Source organism: Marmota flaviventris, chromosome 17 (genome assembly GCF_047511675.1).
Source record: "Marmota flaviventris isolate mMarFla1 chromosome 17, mMarFla1.hap1, whole genome shotgun sequence".
NCBI lineage: Eukaryota > Metazoa > Chordata > Mammalia > Rodentia > Sciuridae > Marmota > Marmota flaviventris.
The window spans coordinates 73,923,992-73,942,346 of record NC_092514.1 but is presented as its reverse complement, the minus strand read 5'-3'; the positions used below and the strand labels follow the sequence as shown (position 1 = coordinate 73,942,346).

Sequence of the window (18,355 nt, the reverse complement as noted above, 5' to 3'; positions counted from 1 at the left end):
CCGGGCACACCCTGCCTCAGAGGGTTCATAGCACCCCTGGTGTCACAGCAGCTTTCCGACATGCCACAAAGCCAAAGTAAAGACATTTATTAAGATATCTGGTCCAAACAATTTGTAAAGCAGCTGACTCTTAATAACAGCAAATCTGAGAGGGGGAGATACATTAAGCTAAAGGGGAACAATGATTTCCTTCAATTCTTGAATTCAGTCCACCCTACTATTGATGAGAAAGTGAGGTGATGGAGAATGACGTGGAGCACCTGCCACTGCTGCCGGACAGGAGCAGGCACCACACACAGGAAGAGTGAGCCCAGACTGGACTTAACCAATAGTGGCTCATCAATTGTTAACAAACACACGGCAAAATGTTGATGATGGGAAACCGTCGGGGGAAGTCGGGGAACTACACTATCTGATCACTTTCCTATGAACCTAAAACTGCTCTGAAAAATAAAATGAAGACTATTTAAAAAGACTATGAAAAAAAAAAAAGGCATCATGAACCACCTCAGCCAGAGTAAAATCCAATCAACTGTCCATGTGTAAAGAAAAGAGAAATACAAACTTCTTTGAGACGTTCTCTCAGGTTCTAAGAAAAACTCAGTGAAATCCGTAACATCATTTATTCCACAAACACTCCCTCCCTCCACACAGCAGGCAGGGGGCAGGCTGAAGGGCAAGCAGGACAGGCCCCGCCCACGAAGTGCCCGGCCACCTAAGGGACAAGTGGGGAGCAGGCCCCAGCCCCTGCAGCTCCACCCAGGGCCACTGTGTGCACAGCACACAGCAAAGATGAAGTGCTGAGCAGGCCTGGTCTTTCTACAAAGTGAGCGTCTCCCCCATTTTAAAATGAGAAAACAGGCTGAGGCAGCTGCTCTGGATGGGCAGCGGGCATTTCAGGGCACAGGCTCTGAGCCGGAGAGAAGCCCCTGCTGCGCACCCCAGGCCCGCCCACGGCAGGTTCCAGCCCGCAGCGCTGTCAGGTGTTCAACAGGCCCCGACACAGAATAAAGACAAGACTCGATAAATGTGGCCACCGTCCCATGCTGCACACCAGCTGCTGAGCAGGAAATACAGACCAAGTGCAGCTAGTCCAACATCCAGGAACCGGCTGGGCGCCCCACAGAATAAGCCAGAGCCTTTCCAACACAAACAGATTAAAACACTAAATAAGCTTCTCCTCTAGCATTTTATCTTTTTACTATGCTTTGAAAATGCACCGCATAAAATCCATGTATTCATCAAACTAAAATAATTATCTCCCCCAAGACCCTAAAAGTATAAGATGTAAATCTCATGAGGCTTTGTTGGAAACCAGTTAAGTTTATAATTAGCCAACTATAAAAAACAAATCTAGGTATAAATAACAGTACACAGGTCTCTCTTCTGTTAAAGAAGAGAAAAAGCCATAAAGATAGGAAAATTATCGTATTTCAATCTAGGCACTAAGACCAAAATATTCCCGTTATAGTTGAGCACAGGAAATACATGGAGAGCGTGAGTCACCTGATTAATTAAGTACACTACATTCAGTTGCTGGAGGCAGAAAAGATGGCCCTGAACACATGACTCAAGCTGGGAAGAGAATCTTCATAAAATAAGTGAGGGGGAGTGCGGAACCTGCTGCTCTATGCAGAGGTGTCCACCCAGCTGGCCCTGAATCAGGCCTCATGGGTGGCACTGTAGCAGGATGGCATCAACACCTTCCACAGTCTAGGGGAGGAGAAGGAACTCAGGTAGGGAACCAATGGTGAAGCACCACAGTGGCCTGAATAAATGTCCACATGAGCCTGCTGTTCCCACAGTCCCAGGAGAGTCACCCACTGTTCTCAGGACAAAGCTTTCTGGAGCAATCTTCCACAGGTCCAGACCAGAGACACCATGCCAGCACCACGGCCTCACGCGACTGATGTGCTACTTCTGCTCCCAGAGACTCCATCCACTCCCTCTCCACACAAACAAAATTATCATGCCCACCACCCAGCTGGCCTCTCCCAGCACTGCATTTCAAGAGGACAAACTTGTGAGGCTGCACAGCACAAAGAAGGGCCGGAAAATCCAGCGGCGTGACCTGTAGGGCAGAGCCGCCTGCTCAAGAGAAGAGAGACCTTTAACTGCCCAGCAGAGAGCCAGATCAGGCCAGCAGATCCAGAGGAGCAAGGTCAGGGAAAGGAAAGGGAAGGGTCCTTTTTTTTTTTTAAAGAGAGAGAATTTTAATATTTATTTTTTAGTTTTCGGCGGACACAACATCTTTGTTTGTATGTGGTGCTGAGGATCGAACCCGGGCCGCACGCATGCCAGGCGAGCGCGCTACCACTTGAGCCACATCCCCAGCCCCAAGGGAAGGGTCTTTTAAAGCCAAGACTGCAGTGTGGCTCCCTGGGCAATCAGGAAAGCCAGGTGTCTGCAGCTGCATGTGGCCTGCTCCGGTTCTGCCCGTGCCATCTCAGGAATGGCACTGCAGCAAGCAGCTTAAGCCTCAGTCTCCTCATTTGTAAAGTGAGATAAAAGAAGAGCCTACCCACAGAGCAAGCATGAGCAGTGAGTGAGCTACTGGCACGTGAGCACCCAGCATGCCAGCTGTCATCCTTAGGCCTTGGTAGGCCTCTGTAAAGGGTGGGCCAGTGGGGGTCTCAGGCTGGCTCTAGGCCGGGCAACGTCACCTCCTCATGCAGCTCTGTGCTCCGCTCCAGGGCTAGCACGATGGAATGCACGTGTCAATCCTGCAGAAAATGAGACCCAGAAGGCAGCCACCCCAATGCCACATGGCCCTCCTGTCTCCTTGGTACCTGACCAACGTTCTCAAACTACACTGCTTCACAAGTTTCAAGTTTTAATGTTAAAAACATGATATGGTTGTATTTAAGGATCCTAACATCACTTACAAAGCATTCTAAAATGGCCTTCATGGAAAAGAAATGTGACCGTAAGAATCCATTGATGTACAGACTTTTAAAATCATCTTTTCCACTGTATGGCAACAGCAGTCAAAACGTACATGTGTGATAATTTCCACAGATCTAAGTTACACCCAGCAGAGGCTGAAAACACTATCATCACTACTGTCCTTTGCTTCCCCGGTCAGTATCACCTCAATTAGAACTAGTATCCAAGAACTACCTCTCCTGATCCCCTGCACAGAAAGATGCCTGTCCATGTTAAAATACTTGAGCCAACAAACTAGTCATGTCAAACACAGGCAGGACAATTCAAGAACACCCCCCACCCCCAGCCTCTCTGATTTCAATGGTCAGGTTTTGAACAGAACCTAATTTTAGGAGACTGGGCTGACTTGGATTCACGAAAGTAAAGCAAAACCCCTGTGACTCAGAGCCACCACTTAAAGAAGCAATCCATAAACCCCTTTTAAAAGAGAAGAGTTTCCCTGAACCCTTGAAAATAATCAGTGTTGACTGGTTATTTTTAATATAACCTGTGATTCCAGCTCGGGAGGCTAAGGCAGGAAGGTCACTTAAGCCCAAGAATATAGGGCCAGTCAGGCAACAGAAGCAGACCTTGTCTCAGAAGAATACAAACTGAAGAGACCCCTTGTGTGATAACAAAATGCAAACTAACAACACACATTTAACGGGGAAGAATCCAGAGGCTGAAGACAAACTTATCCTCACAGAAACACGGGGCTGACCCACTGCCCCCACAGTCTCTCCATTTAAATCCTGGCTTTGGCTATACTTGACTCAGACACATCATATGCATTTTAATTTCATCTCTATTTTTTATACTTGCTTCAATCGTTAAAATAGCATTATCTGTGCCCACAAAATATAAAAGCAAATCACTATCTGCTCATGCTCAGTCATAAACACTGATGTTCTTCTAGAGGATCAACATATTTATGCTGTGTTTTCACTATCAAAAGTAAGGGGCCAGGGTTGTGGCTCAGTGGTAGAGCACTCACCTAAGCATGCGGGAAGCACTGGGTTCGATCCCCGGCACCACACAAAAATATAAACAAATAAAATAAAGGTATTGAGTCCATCTACACTAAAAGAAAAATATTTTTAAAAAAAGTACATTAAGAACTGAGACTGTGGCTCAGTGGTAGAGCACTTGATTGGTACGTGTGAGGCACTGGGTTCAATCCTCAGCACACATAGAAATAAATAAATCCATCTACAACTAAAAAAAAAAATTTTTAATGTTTTTAAAAAGTATATTAACCAATCCCTGTTAGAGGATTAAAGGATACTAGTTAGAAAAAGAGTTGTACACATCTTAATAAAAGATCTTTAAATTTAAAATACCTGTCTCTGTCAATAAATCTCAAATGTCAAATGCGTCACATGACACAATGACTTAAGTCTTGGGCAAACAAGACTGTCCACAGTGTTATGAAAGGCTTTACTTCTGTTTTTGATGTGTTTAACTTGTATTTAAAGCAATCACATGATGCTAAATGGGTCCAATGGAATCTAAAATATGTCATGACTTTCAAAAACCATTCCCAATCCATAAAATTTTTGGTCTAATAAAGAATGAACTGAGATATATAAATATATCTCTGACAACAAAACAGCAGTTTTGCACATTCCTTCAAATCAAGATGGACTTGGCAGAGTTCTGTTTTACTTTTCAGAGTGTAAAAGATAAATTTGTGGACTTGAGAAAAGCATTTGGTGTTCCAGGGAACTGCAGCTGTCAGCTTTTAAAGATGCCATGTGTTTGCCCACATAAAAGAATGCAATGAGCTATGGAAATATTATCTGGTTCATGAACCAGAATAAATGCTCATGGAGTCAGCAAGCTGATAGAGGAGTTAGTTTAATACATCGGGAAAACATCTATCCTGTAGTGTTTATTAAATGACTATTTTACAAGTTGCACATCAGATATCTTGAAACACCAACAATTTAAATCCTACTCAGGAGAACAAAGAGGGTGGGGTGTGGCTCAGTGGTAGAGCACTACAGCACAACCGTTCTACAGATGACCCTGCCTGTTGTTGAATGACCAAGTCCTCCTGATTTCTTCCCTCTGCCTGCCTGCCTGCCTGCCTTTCTTTCTTTCTCTCCTGGTAAAGAATCAGAATTTAGAATGGTTAGAACTCACATTCTAAACCAACTATGTGTTAAGAAAACTTAAGTCAGGATGAAAATACAGCTCTACAGTAGAGGCTGCGTAGCATTAGGCCCTGGTTGCATCCCCAGCAAGGGAGGGAGGGAGGTGGGAGGGAAAATGGAGGGGTGCGGAAGGCAAGCAAGCAAAAGTATAAATGAAGATAATAGGTGTTTAGGAAATGCACTTTCTAAATATTTGTAGCATAAATCCTGCAACTCCCCAACAACCACTTAAACCAAATTACATATATATATATATATATATATATATATATATATATATATATATACACACACACACACACACACACACACACACACACATACATACATACATACCTATTAACCTTTGGTTTTTAATAAATACACAGGTGTTAGTTAAACTAGGAAAAAGAAAAGAAACACATTTTATGATTAGGACTATCTAAAGTCAGAGAATAATAATTAAGGGGGAAAAAAAAAGAATTATTTAACCAACTTCTCAGGTTTAAACTTGGAAAAATCCTGAAAAGAAAATTAAAAAGAAAAGTTAATTCTTTACTCTGATAGAATGGTAATTCTATCAGAGTAAAGAATTTTACTTAAAATGAATTTTAGGTTCTGCAGGAGAATCACAGAAATAGTGCCTCTGCATGCTCTGTGTTTACACTATGGGACCAAGTCACCTGACAAACACAAGTGATACACACAAGAGGACACATTTTCAGGTGACTATAGAAATTGTACGTTTTAGTTCACAGAATATAAATTCTATTTTACTCACAAAAAACACCATTCACATCAGAATCTTTTGAAACACGATCTAAGTAGTACATACATCCAACCAAAAGAATAGGTTCCAACATGACCTTTTGTTAAAACTGTCCTAACCAGAAGTAGAATACAGGAAGCTTAAGCATAAGTTCCAAGCCTCACTTATTCTTTAGACTAATCTATTTGAGAGTTTAGTACATGCTCAGGATCAAAAGCAAGATGGTTTGGTCTGTGTGTGTGCACGGGTGGTATCTGTGTTCTTGCACAGGTGAATTCTATTTCAGGTGTACTAAATCTGCCCTGGAAGAGTCAAACAGATTTCTAGCCAGCCAAGAGTCTGGGGGAATCTGAGAGGCACCCAGGCTACAGGTAAAGCCTTGAGACCTTTGGTTTATCAAGTGACAGTTGAAGCCACAGGTTTAGATAAAGCTGCCCAGAAGAAAAACCAGGTGAGAAAGCTGGACAACTATTTCTAAAACAGCATCAACTACTAAATACAGTGTCCATATGGCCAAGAAGCACAAAATATACAAGTAGGTGTCCCAGACAGCCCAAATAGATAAAAAGGAAGAGTGAGTCTGTACCCAAGAAGGCAAGAAAGTGGAACAGAAAAAGAAAAGCCAGAAAGATCTAAAGAGGAGAGCCAGGAACCCAAGAGGAAGAGAGCTAGGCACACAGCTATCTCATCAAATATGCAAGGCATTTACAAATGAAAGCAGCAATAACTCAAGTCCTCTAGCACAAAAGCAGGGCAGTACAGATCTATGAGCTGCACAGACTGATTTCCTTTCCTTCTTTCTGAGACATGATCTCACTATGCTGTTAAGGCTTGGCCTTGAACTCCTGGGTTCAAGCAATCCTCCTGCCTCAGCCTCCCAAGTAGAAAAATAGGCACATGCCACCATACCTGGCTTAAGAGTTTTCTTTAAAAAAAAAAAGCTAGTACTCCTAATATCAAATTGCATCTTTCAAGAGGATTATGACGCAATATATGCTTTCTATTAGGACTTTTAAAACAATTCCACTAGAAATACAAGAAACTGTTAATACAGGTTAAAAATCAAGAAAGATGGGTGGATGATAACAGCACAAGGGGACCCCTTGGACCACTACAGCAGCCACTCCACTCATTAGACAGAGCCACACTCCAGCCCTACAGGACACAGAAGGCTACTCATTCCTCTCAGTGACATATGGCCCAAGTCAGTGGGTTAAAGAAAGTATAAGTAGAATGACCCTCATTTAATTTGGGAAAAGATATTTTACACCTTATTTGCAACTCAAAATTACCTAGAATCATCATTGGAATGAGAGGGTTGTGAGCAGCCAGTCATAACCACTAGTGTCTGTCTCTCGGCTTGTGTTAGAACAGCTGCTGGAAGGTGGCTGGACTGACTGCACCAAGGCCTGGCCTTCTCTGCCTGTCAGCACCATGAACAGTTAAATCAGCCAAAGGCTAAGGTAAAGGCACAGGACAAAATGACCCAGTTTCTCTACCAAACCAGTTGCATGAACTGGAACAAAGAGGGAGGGGAAGTGGTAGGGAGCACAGAGACTTAAGAAACATGCTGACAGAACGTGAGCAGTTTACTCAAATCAGGAGTCAAACATTTACAGACTTTTTAGACAATCGAGAAAATCTGAGTAAGGACATGGTATTAGATGATACCAGGGAATTCTTTGTATTTTCATCAGGTATAATGATAATGCAATGGTTATGTTTTAAAAAGAAAAGTCTTCAATGATAGAAATGCATGCTGAAATATTTCTCAATGAATTCAGATATCCAAAATCTGCTTCAAGTACACCAGAAAATAAGGAGAAGAGAACAGATGGACAATCATGGCAGTCCAGGGCACTGGTCGTGTGATTCCCCTTGTGCATGCTTGAAATTTTTCATAAAACAAATTTCTGTTTTTGTGAAATTTTTTCGCCTATTTTTTGGTTTTTTGTTTTGTTTAACAAAAACAAGGAAAGATGGGCTGGGGCTGTAGCTCACTTGGAGAGCACTTGCCTCACACATGTGAGGTACTGGGTTCAGTCCTCACCACCACATTAAAATAAATAAAGAGGGCTGGGGTAGCGGCTCAGCCTGGAGTGTTCACCTAGCACGTTCGAGGCCCTGGGTTCGATCCTCAGCACCACATAAAACAATAAATAAAATAAAAATATTGTGTCCAACTACAATTAAAAAATAAATATTTTAAAATAAATAAATATTGCGTCCATTTACACCAAAAAAAAAAAAATTAAAAAAAAAAAAAACAATGAGAGGGGCAAGGAGCTATAACTGATCCTATCGCATTTCTTCTTGAAATATTCCCTACTGCACCACAACTACCCCTGTTCTCCGGCACCATGAAAATAACCTGGAGCACAGTGGTTCCAGAAGAGTAGGCATGGAGAAAGGGAAGGCCCGGCATGCCTCAAGACAGCAGGGGATGGGAGCAGACGCTCACTGTCCACTTCTAACACCAAATAAACCTGACTGATGACACCCCAGCCCTCACCAAATACAACAGAACTCACATTCAAAACCTTTACAGATGAGAAGTGCTCAATCCTCCACTGAACACTGGCGGGAACCCGAGTTCACCTCAGAGAAACTAGAACACTTTCTTCCACCCAGACTTGAGCAAAGCTGGGTTTTACTAATTCAGCCTTCTCTGAAGAGTAGCGTGCTTATTCACTGGAGTCAAAATGAACTCTAGCTGGGTGTCAACGTACAAGCCTGTAACCCAGCTACTGGGGAGGCTGAGGAAGGCCAGTCAGGCAAATTAACAAGATCAGGTTTCAAAAATAAAATTAAAAGGGCTGGGGGTGTAGCTCAGTAGAAGCACATCCCTAGGTTCAACCCCCAGTACCACCAAAAAAAAAAAAAAAAAAACTCTAGCAGGGCACCAACCCATCACCCCAGCTACTCAGAAGGATCATGAGTTCCAGGCCGGCCTGGGTAATACAGTGAGACTCCATCTCAAAAAAAAAAAAAAAAAAAAAGCACTCTCTGCACTACACCAGGCTGTTTGAAGACCTACCACACCTTGATGAATGAATGAATAAGGTGTATTTCAGTGTCTCAGTGTCGTACTTGATCACCAGGAACTTGGAAACCAGAATTAGAAATATAAGAAGGTCCAGGGATGAAATCTAGGACGAGGAAAGATGTGCTTTGAGAAGATGAATGGTGGAGTGAAAACATTTCAAAATAATAAAATCATGCTGAAAACATGATAGACCTGAGTCAGAAAGAGGAAAGTCTGAGAAAAACGAACAGGCAGCTCGAAATAGCTGGAGGCCAGAAGGGCTGGATGAACGGGTGGCGCTTCAGAGGAGGATGGCTGCCACACAGAGGAGAGGGTAAAGCGGTGCCCAGAGCACCTGTGCGCCTCTGCCCAGCCAACCAGACCAATGACCTGCACACATCTGCACACCTAAGCGGAGGTTCTGCTCCAAGACATCTATCTGATCTGAAAGAGACACACATTCAAGCAGGGTCATTTACTTATAACCTATAAGTCAGTCAATTCCCTGGTATTTGCAGATGGAAGAGGGAAGGGTGTCGGAAAGGGGACAGGGAGGACATGGCCATCACCAGTCCCTGCTCCACCTGCAGCCTACTTCATTCCACCCCCTCCCAGCACAGCTGGGTACCGGCCTAGTCATTAGAGCATAGAGCTAGCTGGTGGTGTGCTAGAATTGCACCTGGTCTCCAAACAAGTCTCTTTCCTCTCCTTTCATCTTCTAATCTTAGTGGGAAGAAAAGAGTCACCCTTGAAAAAGCCTAAAGAGCCAGAGACACACACAAAACGAAAGAGGAGGAGGAAAGCAAAAGCAAACTTGGTTAGTGGGCCATTTAATCCACAGTGCTGCACCAGCAAAGAGGAGTTTGGTAATTCGACCTGGAAAAGCAAACCACTTAAATTGTTACTACATCCTTAGCCAGCAATGTTTTGCATAATTTATGCAGACATTTAAAAAATTAGCCAACTTCATCACAAAAGGTCCTTGCCCTTTGGAGAGGTGCTTGTTAATTGAAGGATCACAGCGAGTTACTCTATGGAGAAACACAAAACCCTTGCTTGAAAACGGGACTGGAGTTACGTTTTATTTTTTTTTTTTAGAATTTTTTAATATTTATTTTTTAGTTTTCGGAGGACACGACATCTTTGTTTGTATGTGGTGCTGAGGATCGAACCTGGGCCGCATGCATGCCAGGCTAGCACGCTACTGCTTGAGCCACATCCCCAGCCCTGGAGTTACATTTTAGATCTGTTTCCACCAAGGCCACTTTTAAAAAGTCCTCACATTCAAAGTTCACATGAACAAAGAGAAACCCCCTGACCACACACATCAGTATATCTACGCACTTGACCACTTAACACTGGGAGACAACAAAAAGCTAGTGCCCTGGAGGAACGTGCAAAATAGCTGAAGTGTGACACTCAGGACCTTTGAGAAGAACAGCAAATACAGTAAGTAATATGGCAACTGAGCAGGGCTGGGGGTGGAGCCCAGTGGTAGAGGGCTTGCTCAGCACTAGGAGGCCCTGGGTTCCATCCCCAGCAAAGGGGAAGGTGGGAGAAAAGGGGAAAGGGGAGGAGATGTAAGAGAGGGAGGAGAGACAGGAGGCAGGCCTGGAGAGGCATCAGGGGAGAGGCAAGACAAGATGAAGAAGATTTACAAAGACAGATGAGAAAGGCAAACATCTGAGCCAAAGAAAAGGGGCAGGGCAGGGGCAGGAAGGATACTGCTCTCAAGCAGACCAGAACATTAAAGAATGTAAGTTAGGGCTGGGGCTCCATTGGTAGAGAGCTTGCCTTTTATGCAAGTTAGATCCCCAGGACCAAAATAAATAAACAAATAAAATAAAATAAAAGTTCAAATTGGGAAGTGTGCACAATTTGTGAAATAGGCAAAACAGGAAGGGCTGGACACAGGCAGAAAGAGCCTTAAAGACAGAGCCACGGGGTTCTGAAGCAGGGGACAGGCAGCGGGATCCTGCAGTAGAGGACTGACAGAACAGGAGGTGTGAGGAAGAGAACGCAGGATGACTCGAAGGGCTAAAAGATGGGAGGAGGAAAACCAGCAAGTCATGTCTGTTCACCCCTCCCAGACCACTAGAAGGCAGGCTGGTGGCTGGGAGAGAAAGGGACAGAGACCCGTGTGACCTGAAGGCACAACTAACACAGTGTGCCTGTGAGGGTACACTGAGGAGAAAAGGGTTTGGGGAGAAAAGCAGCACTGCCAAAAAAGAGGGAACTGAGATGGGGAGGGAGAGAGAAGGGGAGGGGCGAGGCTGCCTGGGCAACAGGGAAGGCCCAGGAGGGCAGGGACAGCGGAGAAGAGTGCCTAGACACACAGGAGCTAGCGGAGCCCCTTTCGTCATGGAGCCCCTCCCTGTGTGGAAAACAGATCCACCCAATGTGGCCCCTCAGGCCTGCTCTCCTCCCACTTGTCAGCCAGGGGGCCCTAGCCTGGGGAGGGGCTGCACTTGAAAAGGCCTCATTAGGCAGTTCACAGGAAACCTCCAACCCAAGCACCTCAGCCTGCTGCTTCCCCTTCCAAGCTCCTATCTGTGGGGCATATCCTGTGCCAAGGGAGACCCCACATCCTTGCAGGCACACTCAGCTGGGGCATCTGCACGGATCATTTCTCCTCCCCCGTGCCAGGAGAGTAGCCCTGGGAAATGTGTTTGGGTGACACTAGATTTGAGGCCATCTTCATGGACAAGACCTTTCATAAGATGTTTCCAGATACACATTACTGGGGGGCAGGGAAAAGCACAGTGTGATAAAAAGAACACTAAACTCAAGAATCAGATCTCTGCCACTGACTGCAGGTTGCACTGTGGCATCTCGGATTCCTCCCCCAGAGCTGGAGGGGCAGCACTATCTCGGCTCCAGTGTCCATTTCTGGGCTAACATCTGACAAAGTACTTCAAAGTGCTGCAAATGCCTACTAGGAACCTCCTCCTCACCACACTTTAATTCCAATGTGTTAAGGGAGGTCTGGGAACAGACATGGCTCAGTGGTACAGTGCTGGCGTGGCCCATGCAAGGTTCAATCCCCAGCATTGCAAAAAAAAAAAAAGTTAATGAGACCATTAATGTGATTTTTTCAATGCTGCTGACCCCAAAACAATGATAAGTCTTCATTAAATTGACTGAAATGCAAAGGACATGTCTGGCCCCGCTGGTTACCTATCTGCAATAGGAACTTTCCACCTGAACCATTTTCTATCAATGAATCCTAAGCTACAATTCAACTCTTGGTTAAAGCAAACCAACGCAAGCTCAAGTTGGGCAAGTTTGTTTTCTCCCAATCCTTCTCTCCATGGGGACACATATAAATTAGGACCCCTAATAAAATCACCTATTGCTGAATGCCACCCCACTTGTCACTCCTTGGACTCTGCTGTGCACTGTGATTTTTGAAGCACGGTCTTTTTGAGATTCTCACAAATATTTCACTGAGAGCTACAGTGCTGTCCCTGCCTTGACTGCAGCCCTTCTTCCTCACCCCAAATGCTTCCTCTTATCACAGTTGTTTTTCCTCAATGAGAAAAAAAAGCGAAATGAGTGAATACTGAGGATGTTAAGCCACACAACTACAGTCAGAAAAGGGGCAAGTGCACCAAAAATCCTAATGACTTAACGAATATCCTGGTTTAGGAAGGAGAAAAGCAATATATATTTTTTAACAACTCAAAAGGAAATTAACAACGACTCAAAACAAAAGCAATTTACAAAGGCTTAATTTTTAAGAAATTTAAATTTGATTTTTGAATTCTTCTGTAAATTCATGCATGAAATTTGCAAAGCAAACTTCTCAATTTTGAAAATAGTAAAGTAAGGGAAATAAGTAAGTTTGAAAATTAGACAAAATGCCTCTTTATTAAATCTAGTGTTTGGAGAAGAGATCAGCAGACCGCTTTTTAAATCACACTTCGGGCTCCAAAAAACAACACGCCCTGTCCACAGCCCCTCCCTTGTGGGGCAGACATGCGGCTTCATTCCTCATGGCCTTTCGGTCCCTACTATCCCCACACCTCCTCCCCCCACCCCACCAGCTCAGGAACTGGCCAGGGTCAGGCATCCCACCCAAGGCTGACACTAGGCGAGCTGGCCAACCGCTTGTAGTTCAGGTCGGGGGAGAAGTGGACCAGATCAAGTTTCTTTCAAAAACGTGAACTAGGAAATGTGACAAGAACTGGTCACTTAGAAACTAAAAGAACACAACAAGAAATGCCACAAAGTGGAACTGGAGCCAGAGGGTTTTGGCCAACTGGAAAAGCACTTGAGCTGAAGCCACAGGGAAGGGCAAAGAGTGAGCAAGAAGCCAGTTGGTGGGGAGACAAAAAAGTTCTGGCAGATAGAGCAAGGTGGGGTCCCATGGGGTGAAGTTCCAGGGACAACTGCTCCTAGGCCCTAGAGCTGCCAAGAGCCCCCTCCACCACCAGGCTCCAGCCTGTCCCAGCTGGAAACCCTCAATGTCTGTGAGATTCCTACAGCCCACAAGTGTGGCTGCTAACAGAAAAACTCCCTTTCAGGCTGGCTGGAGCGGCCTCTGCTCCACACAGCCAAAGCCAAACCAGCAAGAGAGACGCAGACGGACAGCAAAGCCTCTCAGACACGTCCTGTCATTCATCAGATACTAGGCAGCGCCACTCAGACATATTTAAGGGAAATACAGAAAGAAGTGTTTTTCAGAAACAGCCATACACACAGAAGTCTCACACCTGACAGAGGGAGCACAAGGAACTTGTTGGGGTAGCAGATGCAAATACTCTGTCTTGACAGAGGTGGGGGTGACTCTTCTTCTTCCTTTTTTTCTTTTTTGTGGTGGTGCGGGGGATTGAACCCAGGGCCTTGTGCCTGCGAGGCAAGCACCCTACCAACTGAGCTATATCCCCAGCCCATCTTAAAACTGACCAGGACGGAGGCTGTAGCCCAGTGGCAGAGCATTTGCCTAGCATGTGTGAGGCACTGGATTTGATTCTCAGCACCACATAAAAAAAAACAAATAAAATAAAGGCATGCTTTCAATCTAAAAAAAAAAACCGAGCAAACTGGGGCTCGGTTGTAGCTCAGTGGCAGAGCCTTGCCTAGCATGTGTGAGGCACCAGGTTTGATCCTCAGCACCACATAAAAATAAATAAACAAAATCAAGGTATTGTGTCCATCTACAACCCAAAAAAATTAAAAAAAAAAAAACTGATCAAACTATGTGGCTAACATGTAGCCATCTGCTATATGTAAGTTATGCCTCAATAAAACACCCACAAAACTTCCCCTTAATCCCTTAGACTGGAACTTTTCTTTCTACTTTGAGGGTGGGGGTACTAACTGGCAATAGAACTCAGGACCTTGCGAATAACAGGCAGGAGCCGTGTCACTGGAGCAAATCCCCAGCCCAGTCACCTTCAGTGTTAGAAGTCAGGGTACTGGAGCACTTTGAGAAGGTGGGGGGGACCCAAAGGAGCCAAGTGCAACTTGGCTCACTGACCCTGGTTTCAGAACCCTGCTGTGTTCAGTGTGACACTTCCTTAGGGATGCATGTGCGTGACAGTGAGAGCCTTTTCCTGGAGCTATCACGTGTTCCTGAAGGTATATCATACCCTTATAATAACACAAAAGAGAAGGCAAGGAGCATTACTACACAGTAACCTAAAAGTACCTGGAACAGTTTTTCTGTCCAATCAAATGTTTATTTTTAGCCAAATTTTCAGGCAAATAACAACAAGAAAATGAGACTTCAGTTATCTCATTTGTGGAATCTGACTCACAGATTTGCTGTCAGGTGGGAAGCCCAGGCAGCAGAGAGCTGAGGCAGGCCCCCTTCCAGTGCTCCTCGGAGACTACCTGCAGTCACCCACAACCAGAGCTCGCTCCCACAGGTAAGAACCCACACGCCACGTCCCTCTGCTACTTTAACCAAAAAGGAAAAACAGAACAAAATTCATAGGAAGTGTTTAGTCAGAATCCCACTTCTGCATTTTTAAAGGGGGAATTAACGCGAATTCACACATGATCCTGAGGGGTGTTTTTATAAAACAAATATGCAGAATTTCAGAGGCTTATGTTTTAAAAACATCTTACACACAATACAGTTCATGAGCATGTAAACAGACTAAGTGAAGCGATGGGGACAAACAATGCACGTTAAGTTTTACAGAGCATCAGATTCTAAGACTTAAAAAATAAGAAGCCAAAGAGTAAATGGAAATGTACAGTACTTACAGCCATAATTAATTCAAAGGGGTGTTTATACACCCTCACTGGTGACTGGTATTTTTGCACCATGATTGTAGTACAATAGCAATCCTCTCACACCTGCAAAACATACCCATATGTGATAAACCACCACTATACAGAAAAAATAAGTCTGCATCAACACATCATCCCACATTCTAAGGCTAAAAAGGGACCACAATAAGTCATACTTCTATGCACACATAAATCGAAAAATACTGAAATACACAATGGCAGGGGAGGTAGTGAGACAATAAAAAAGGCAAAGTACGCCCAAGGGAACAAGGGAACCACACTGGTCTGAGGGTGGAGGCCTCCACTGCCCTCATCTGTGTAGCTGGGCCCTGCCCTGGGTTCCATGATCTAGTCCTTCCTAGGAAGAAAATGCTAGGATTCAATTAGTCCAATTATTTTCTTTTGAACAACTTCAACTGAAAGCCAAATAAAAATGGTCATCATCGGGCTGGGGCTCAGTGGCAGAGCGCTTGCCTTGCACATGTGAGGCACTGGGTTCGATCTTCAGCACCATGTAAAACCAAATAAGCAAAATAAAGATAATGTGTCCATGTATAACTAGGAAAACTTTTTTTAAAAATGGTTAACGTCTTACTCAACTCTGGGGAAAACACAAAAAAGCAGGGGAAAAATATTATGTATCTCAAATCATGGAGTACCCCTCAAAATGCTGGTTCCCAAACAGCACTTTCATCATGTCCTGTCTTCTGTGTATACTACAATTTCAGAGATCAGTCTTCAAGCGACAGGGAGGCTGAGCACTGCGGTTCTAGAGGCTCCCTGAACACTCCAGCCTGGAAGAGCTGTGATGGCTCTGAGGCTTCGAGCCCTGCTCAAGCTTCACCCACACACCAAGGAACCCCCCTCCAGCACAAAATCATTCTGGTGCCAGCCTCACTGGAGGTTTCTGAAAACACACCTGGGACTCTACTCACCTAACTAAAAGTGGGAAGAGAAAAGTGAGGAGGAAAAAATAAATCAAATAAGCCTACCTGTCCTGCTGAGGATAATCATTAAGAATGTTATGTTGAATATGGTGAGAGGATATTCAAAAGTGCATAGCTGAATAGCCTCAAGGATCCCAAAGTCTAGCTGTAAAAAAAGACATTATGAGGATTTTATTTCAGAAAACTGCTCTCTATATTACCGCATTTCTACCATGTTTACATTACTTTAAACAGGCCTGGAACTTCCTCTGGTATGTTTATTTGGCATATCTCTCAGAGGAGCAGGTTATGCTGGAAAACAAGCCATCTGACAGTCGGAAAACTGCGAGGGAATAATTCTGGGTGACCTCCAGCAAGCCATTTGCCCTCCCTAATTCCATCTCTATAAAACCAGGTTTGGGAAAGATGATCTTGAAACACTCACAGCTCTAAAATCATGATAACCGGAGCCAAACTCTTGAGTTCTGCAAACTCGACTCCGAGTCTGCGTTCATCTGGATCCTGGAGCTGACGCGTCCCGGGCGCTGGGACCACGTTCTATTCACTTTGCAAACCGTACAGTGCCGGTGCACGGTGGGGCTCTAATAAGCTTTTAAATTTTTAATTGGGAAAATTAATTTTACGGTATCTCCCAGACAGAGGAGGACGACTGCCGGGGGAGGTCGGGGGAGGGAGAGGATGCAAGACACGGTGGTGCTCGCTGAGGAAACCGTCGGCCCGTCCGCTGGGACCCGGCCTGTCGGAGCCGGGAGTGACTCCAGCCGAGGACCCGCCAACTCGCCGCTTCCCTGAACCCGCCGGGCGCCAGCTCGGATGCGCGGCGCGGGGTCCGGGACCCGGCTGCCTCTATTGCATGACAATCGGCGTGGCCGGACCGGGCCGGGCCAGCGCCGCGGACTCCGGGGCCGGCAGGAGCGCGGCCGCAGCTCGGCTCCCGCAGGACGGGCTCGGGGAGGGGGCCGGGCTGCGCTCCGGCGCGGGCTCGGAGCGGGCGGGCGGGAGGCGGCCGGAGCGTCTCGGGGCCGCCCGGGGGCGCGCTCGGAGCCCGCCGCGGGGACGCGCACCTACCTCTTGTCAGAAAGGCCGAGCCCGGGGCGCGGGGCTGCGGGAGGAGCTCATGCCGGCGGCTCCGCGGTGCCGTCGCAGTTCCACTGCCCGGCGGCTGCCGCTCGACCGCCGGTTCCGGGGAGGGGGCTGGGCGGGAGCTGCGAGGGGCGCGGCGAGGGCTCGAGCGGTTGTTACGGCGACGGCGAGGGCGGGGCCGGGTGCCGAAAGCGGCGCGCGTGCGCGGACGCGGCCGGGGCGGGGGCGGGGCGGGGGCGGGCGGCGGTTGCTAGGGAGGGGGTGGGGTGACAACCCGGGCCGGGCCCGAACCGCGCAGGCGCACGCTCGGGGCCTGCGAGCGTGGGAGGAGCTCGGGAAGACGTCGGTCCTGACGCACGGCGGTCTCGCCAGAAGCCCTGTGGCCCCGCCTAATTTGCTTCTCGGGGCGGGACAGGGAGAGGGGCGAGGCTCCGCCTATAGCCGGCAGCGTGGCGTGGGGCCGGAGGGGCTTCGTGCGGCGCGGGGAGCTCCGCGGAGCTGTGGCGGGCGGTCTGTGAACCGTGAGAATAGGCCGGGCCTCCCGCATTGCTGCTCCCCGGGCTGGCGCCTGCCTCCGGCGCTCCTCCTGGCCTTCCTCATTTTTTGTTGACTGGCCAGAGCAGGAGGCACCCGACAGTGCCCCGACCACATTCTGGCGGGTAATGGACAAGAGGCCAACACCAGGCCCGGGGAGGGGTTGGGTGGAACCCAGGAGCAGCATACGACTCTAGTGGCAGGCCGTGGGCTGGAGCTAAGACAGGCGACGAGCGTCCTCAGTGGGCTGCTAGGTAGGTCTCGCGTGGCAGCAAGAGCACAGCCGCCCCAGCTCAGGTTCCAAAACTGAAGCGCAACACACTGAGATAAGCAGGGGTCCTTAAAAGGAGCTAATGACTACAAAGGGATGCCTGGAACGTCCACCCACATAGAAAAGTGGCTTTATAAGCACCAGACAATTTCTCCATCAATGTCACTGTTGTTCCGATCACATTAGTCACCTGGGTGGCTGCATTTGAGGCTGCCTTTGCTCGGAACAGTTTTGGAATTTCCGTCAGGGCCTGTTTACCAGCTACACAAGTAAATCAGTCATTACGTGATCAACCTTATTTTTCAGCTCATACCATCATTTTTCTGTTCGATCACCCACGTTACTTGCTAGATTCATTCTGAATGGATTTTGATTGTGTGTAGAAATGACATCCAATGATCAAAAGATGCTTTGAAAGAAGCA

General features: G+C 46.5%; 1 protein-coding gene across 5 annotated transcripts in view; it reads right to left on the bottom strand.

Annotated features, from left to right (window-relative positions):
• The window catches only part of Sec14l1 (SEC14 like lipid binding 1), a 55,963-nt gene extending 38,679 nt beyond the window's left edge, over positions 1–17,284 (bottom strand). For 4 of the 5 annotated variants that reach the window (XR_003581038.2, XR_003581039.2, XM_027923928.2 and 1 more), the window contains exons 1-3: positions 17,113–17,284; positions 16,090–16,189; positions 15,071–15,163 (exon numbers count right to left, since the gene is read on the bottom strand). Coding sequence is in view for 3 of the 5 variants with exons in the window: in XM_027923928.2 (XP_027779729.1) it covers positions 15,071–15,133 (63 nt within the window). In the remaining 2 variants the exon portion in view is untranslated. The remainder of the gene's footprint in view (positions 1–15,070; positions 15,164–16,089; positions 16,190–17,112) is intronic. The other variant, XM_027923930.3, reaches the window with a different exon arrangement.
• Positions 17,285–18,355: the final 1,071 nt, after the last annotated feature.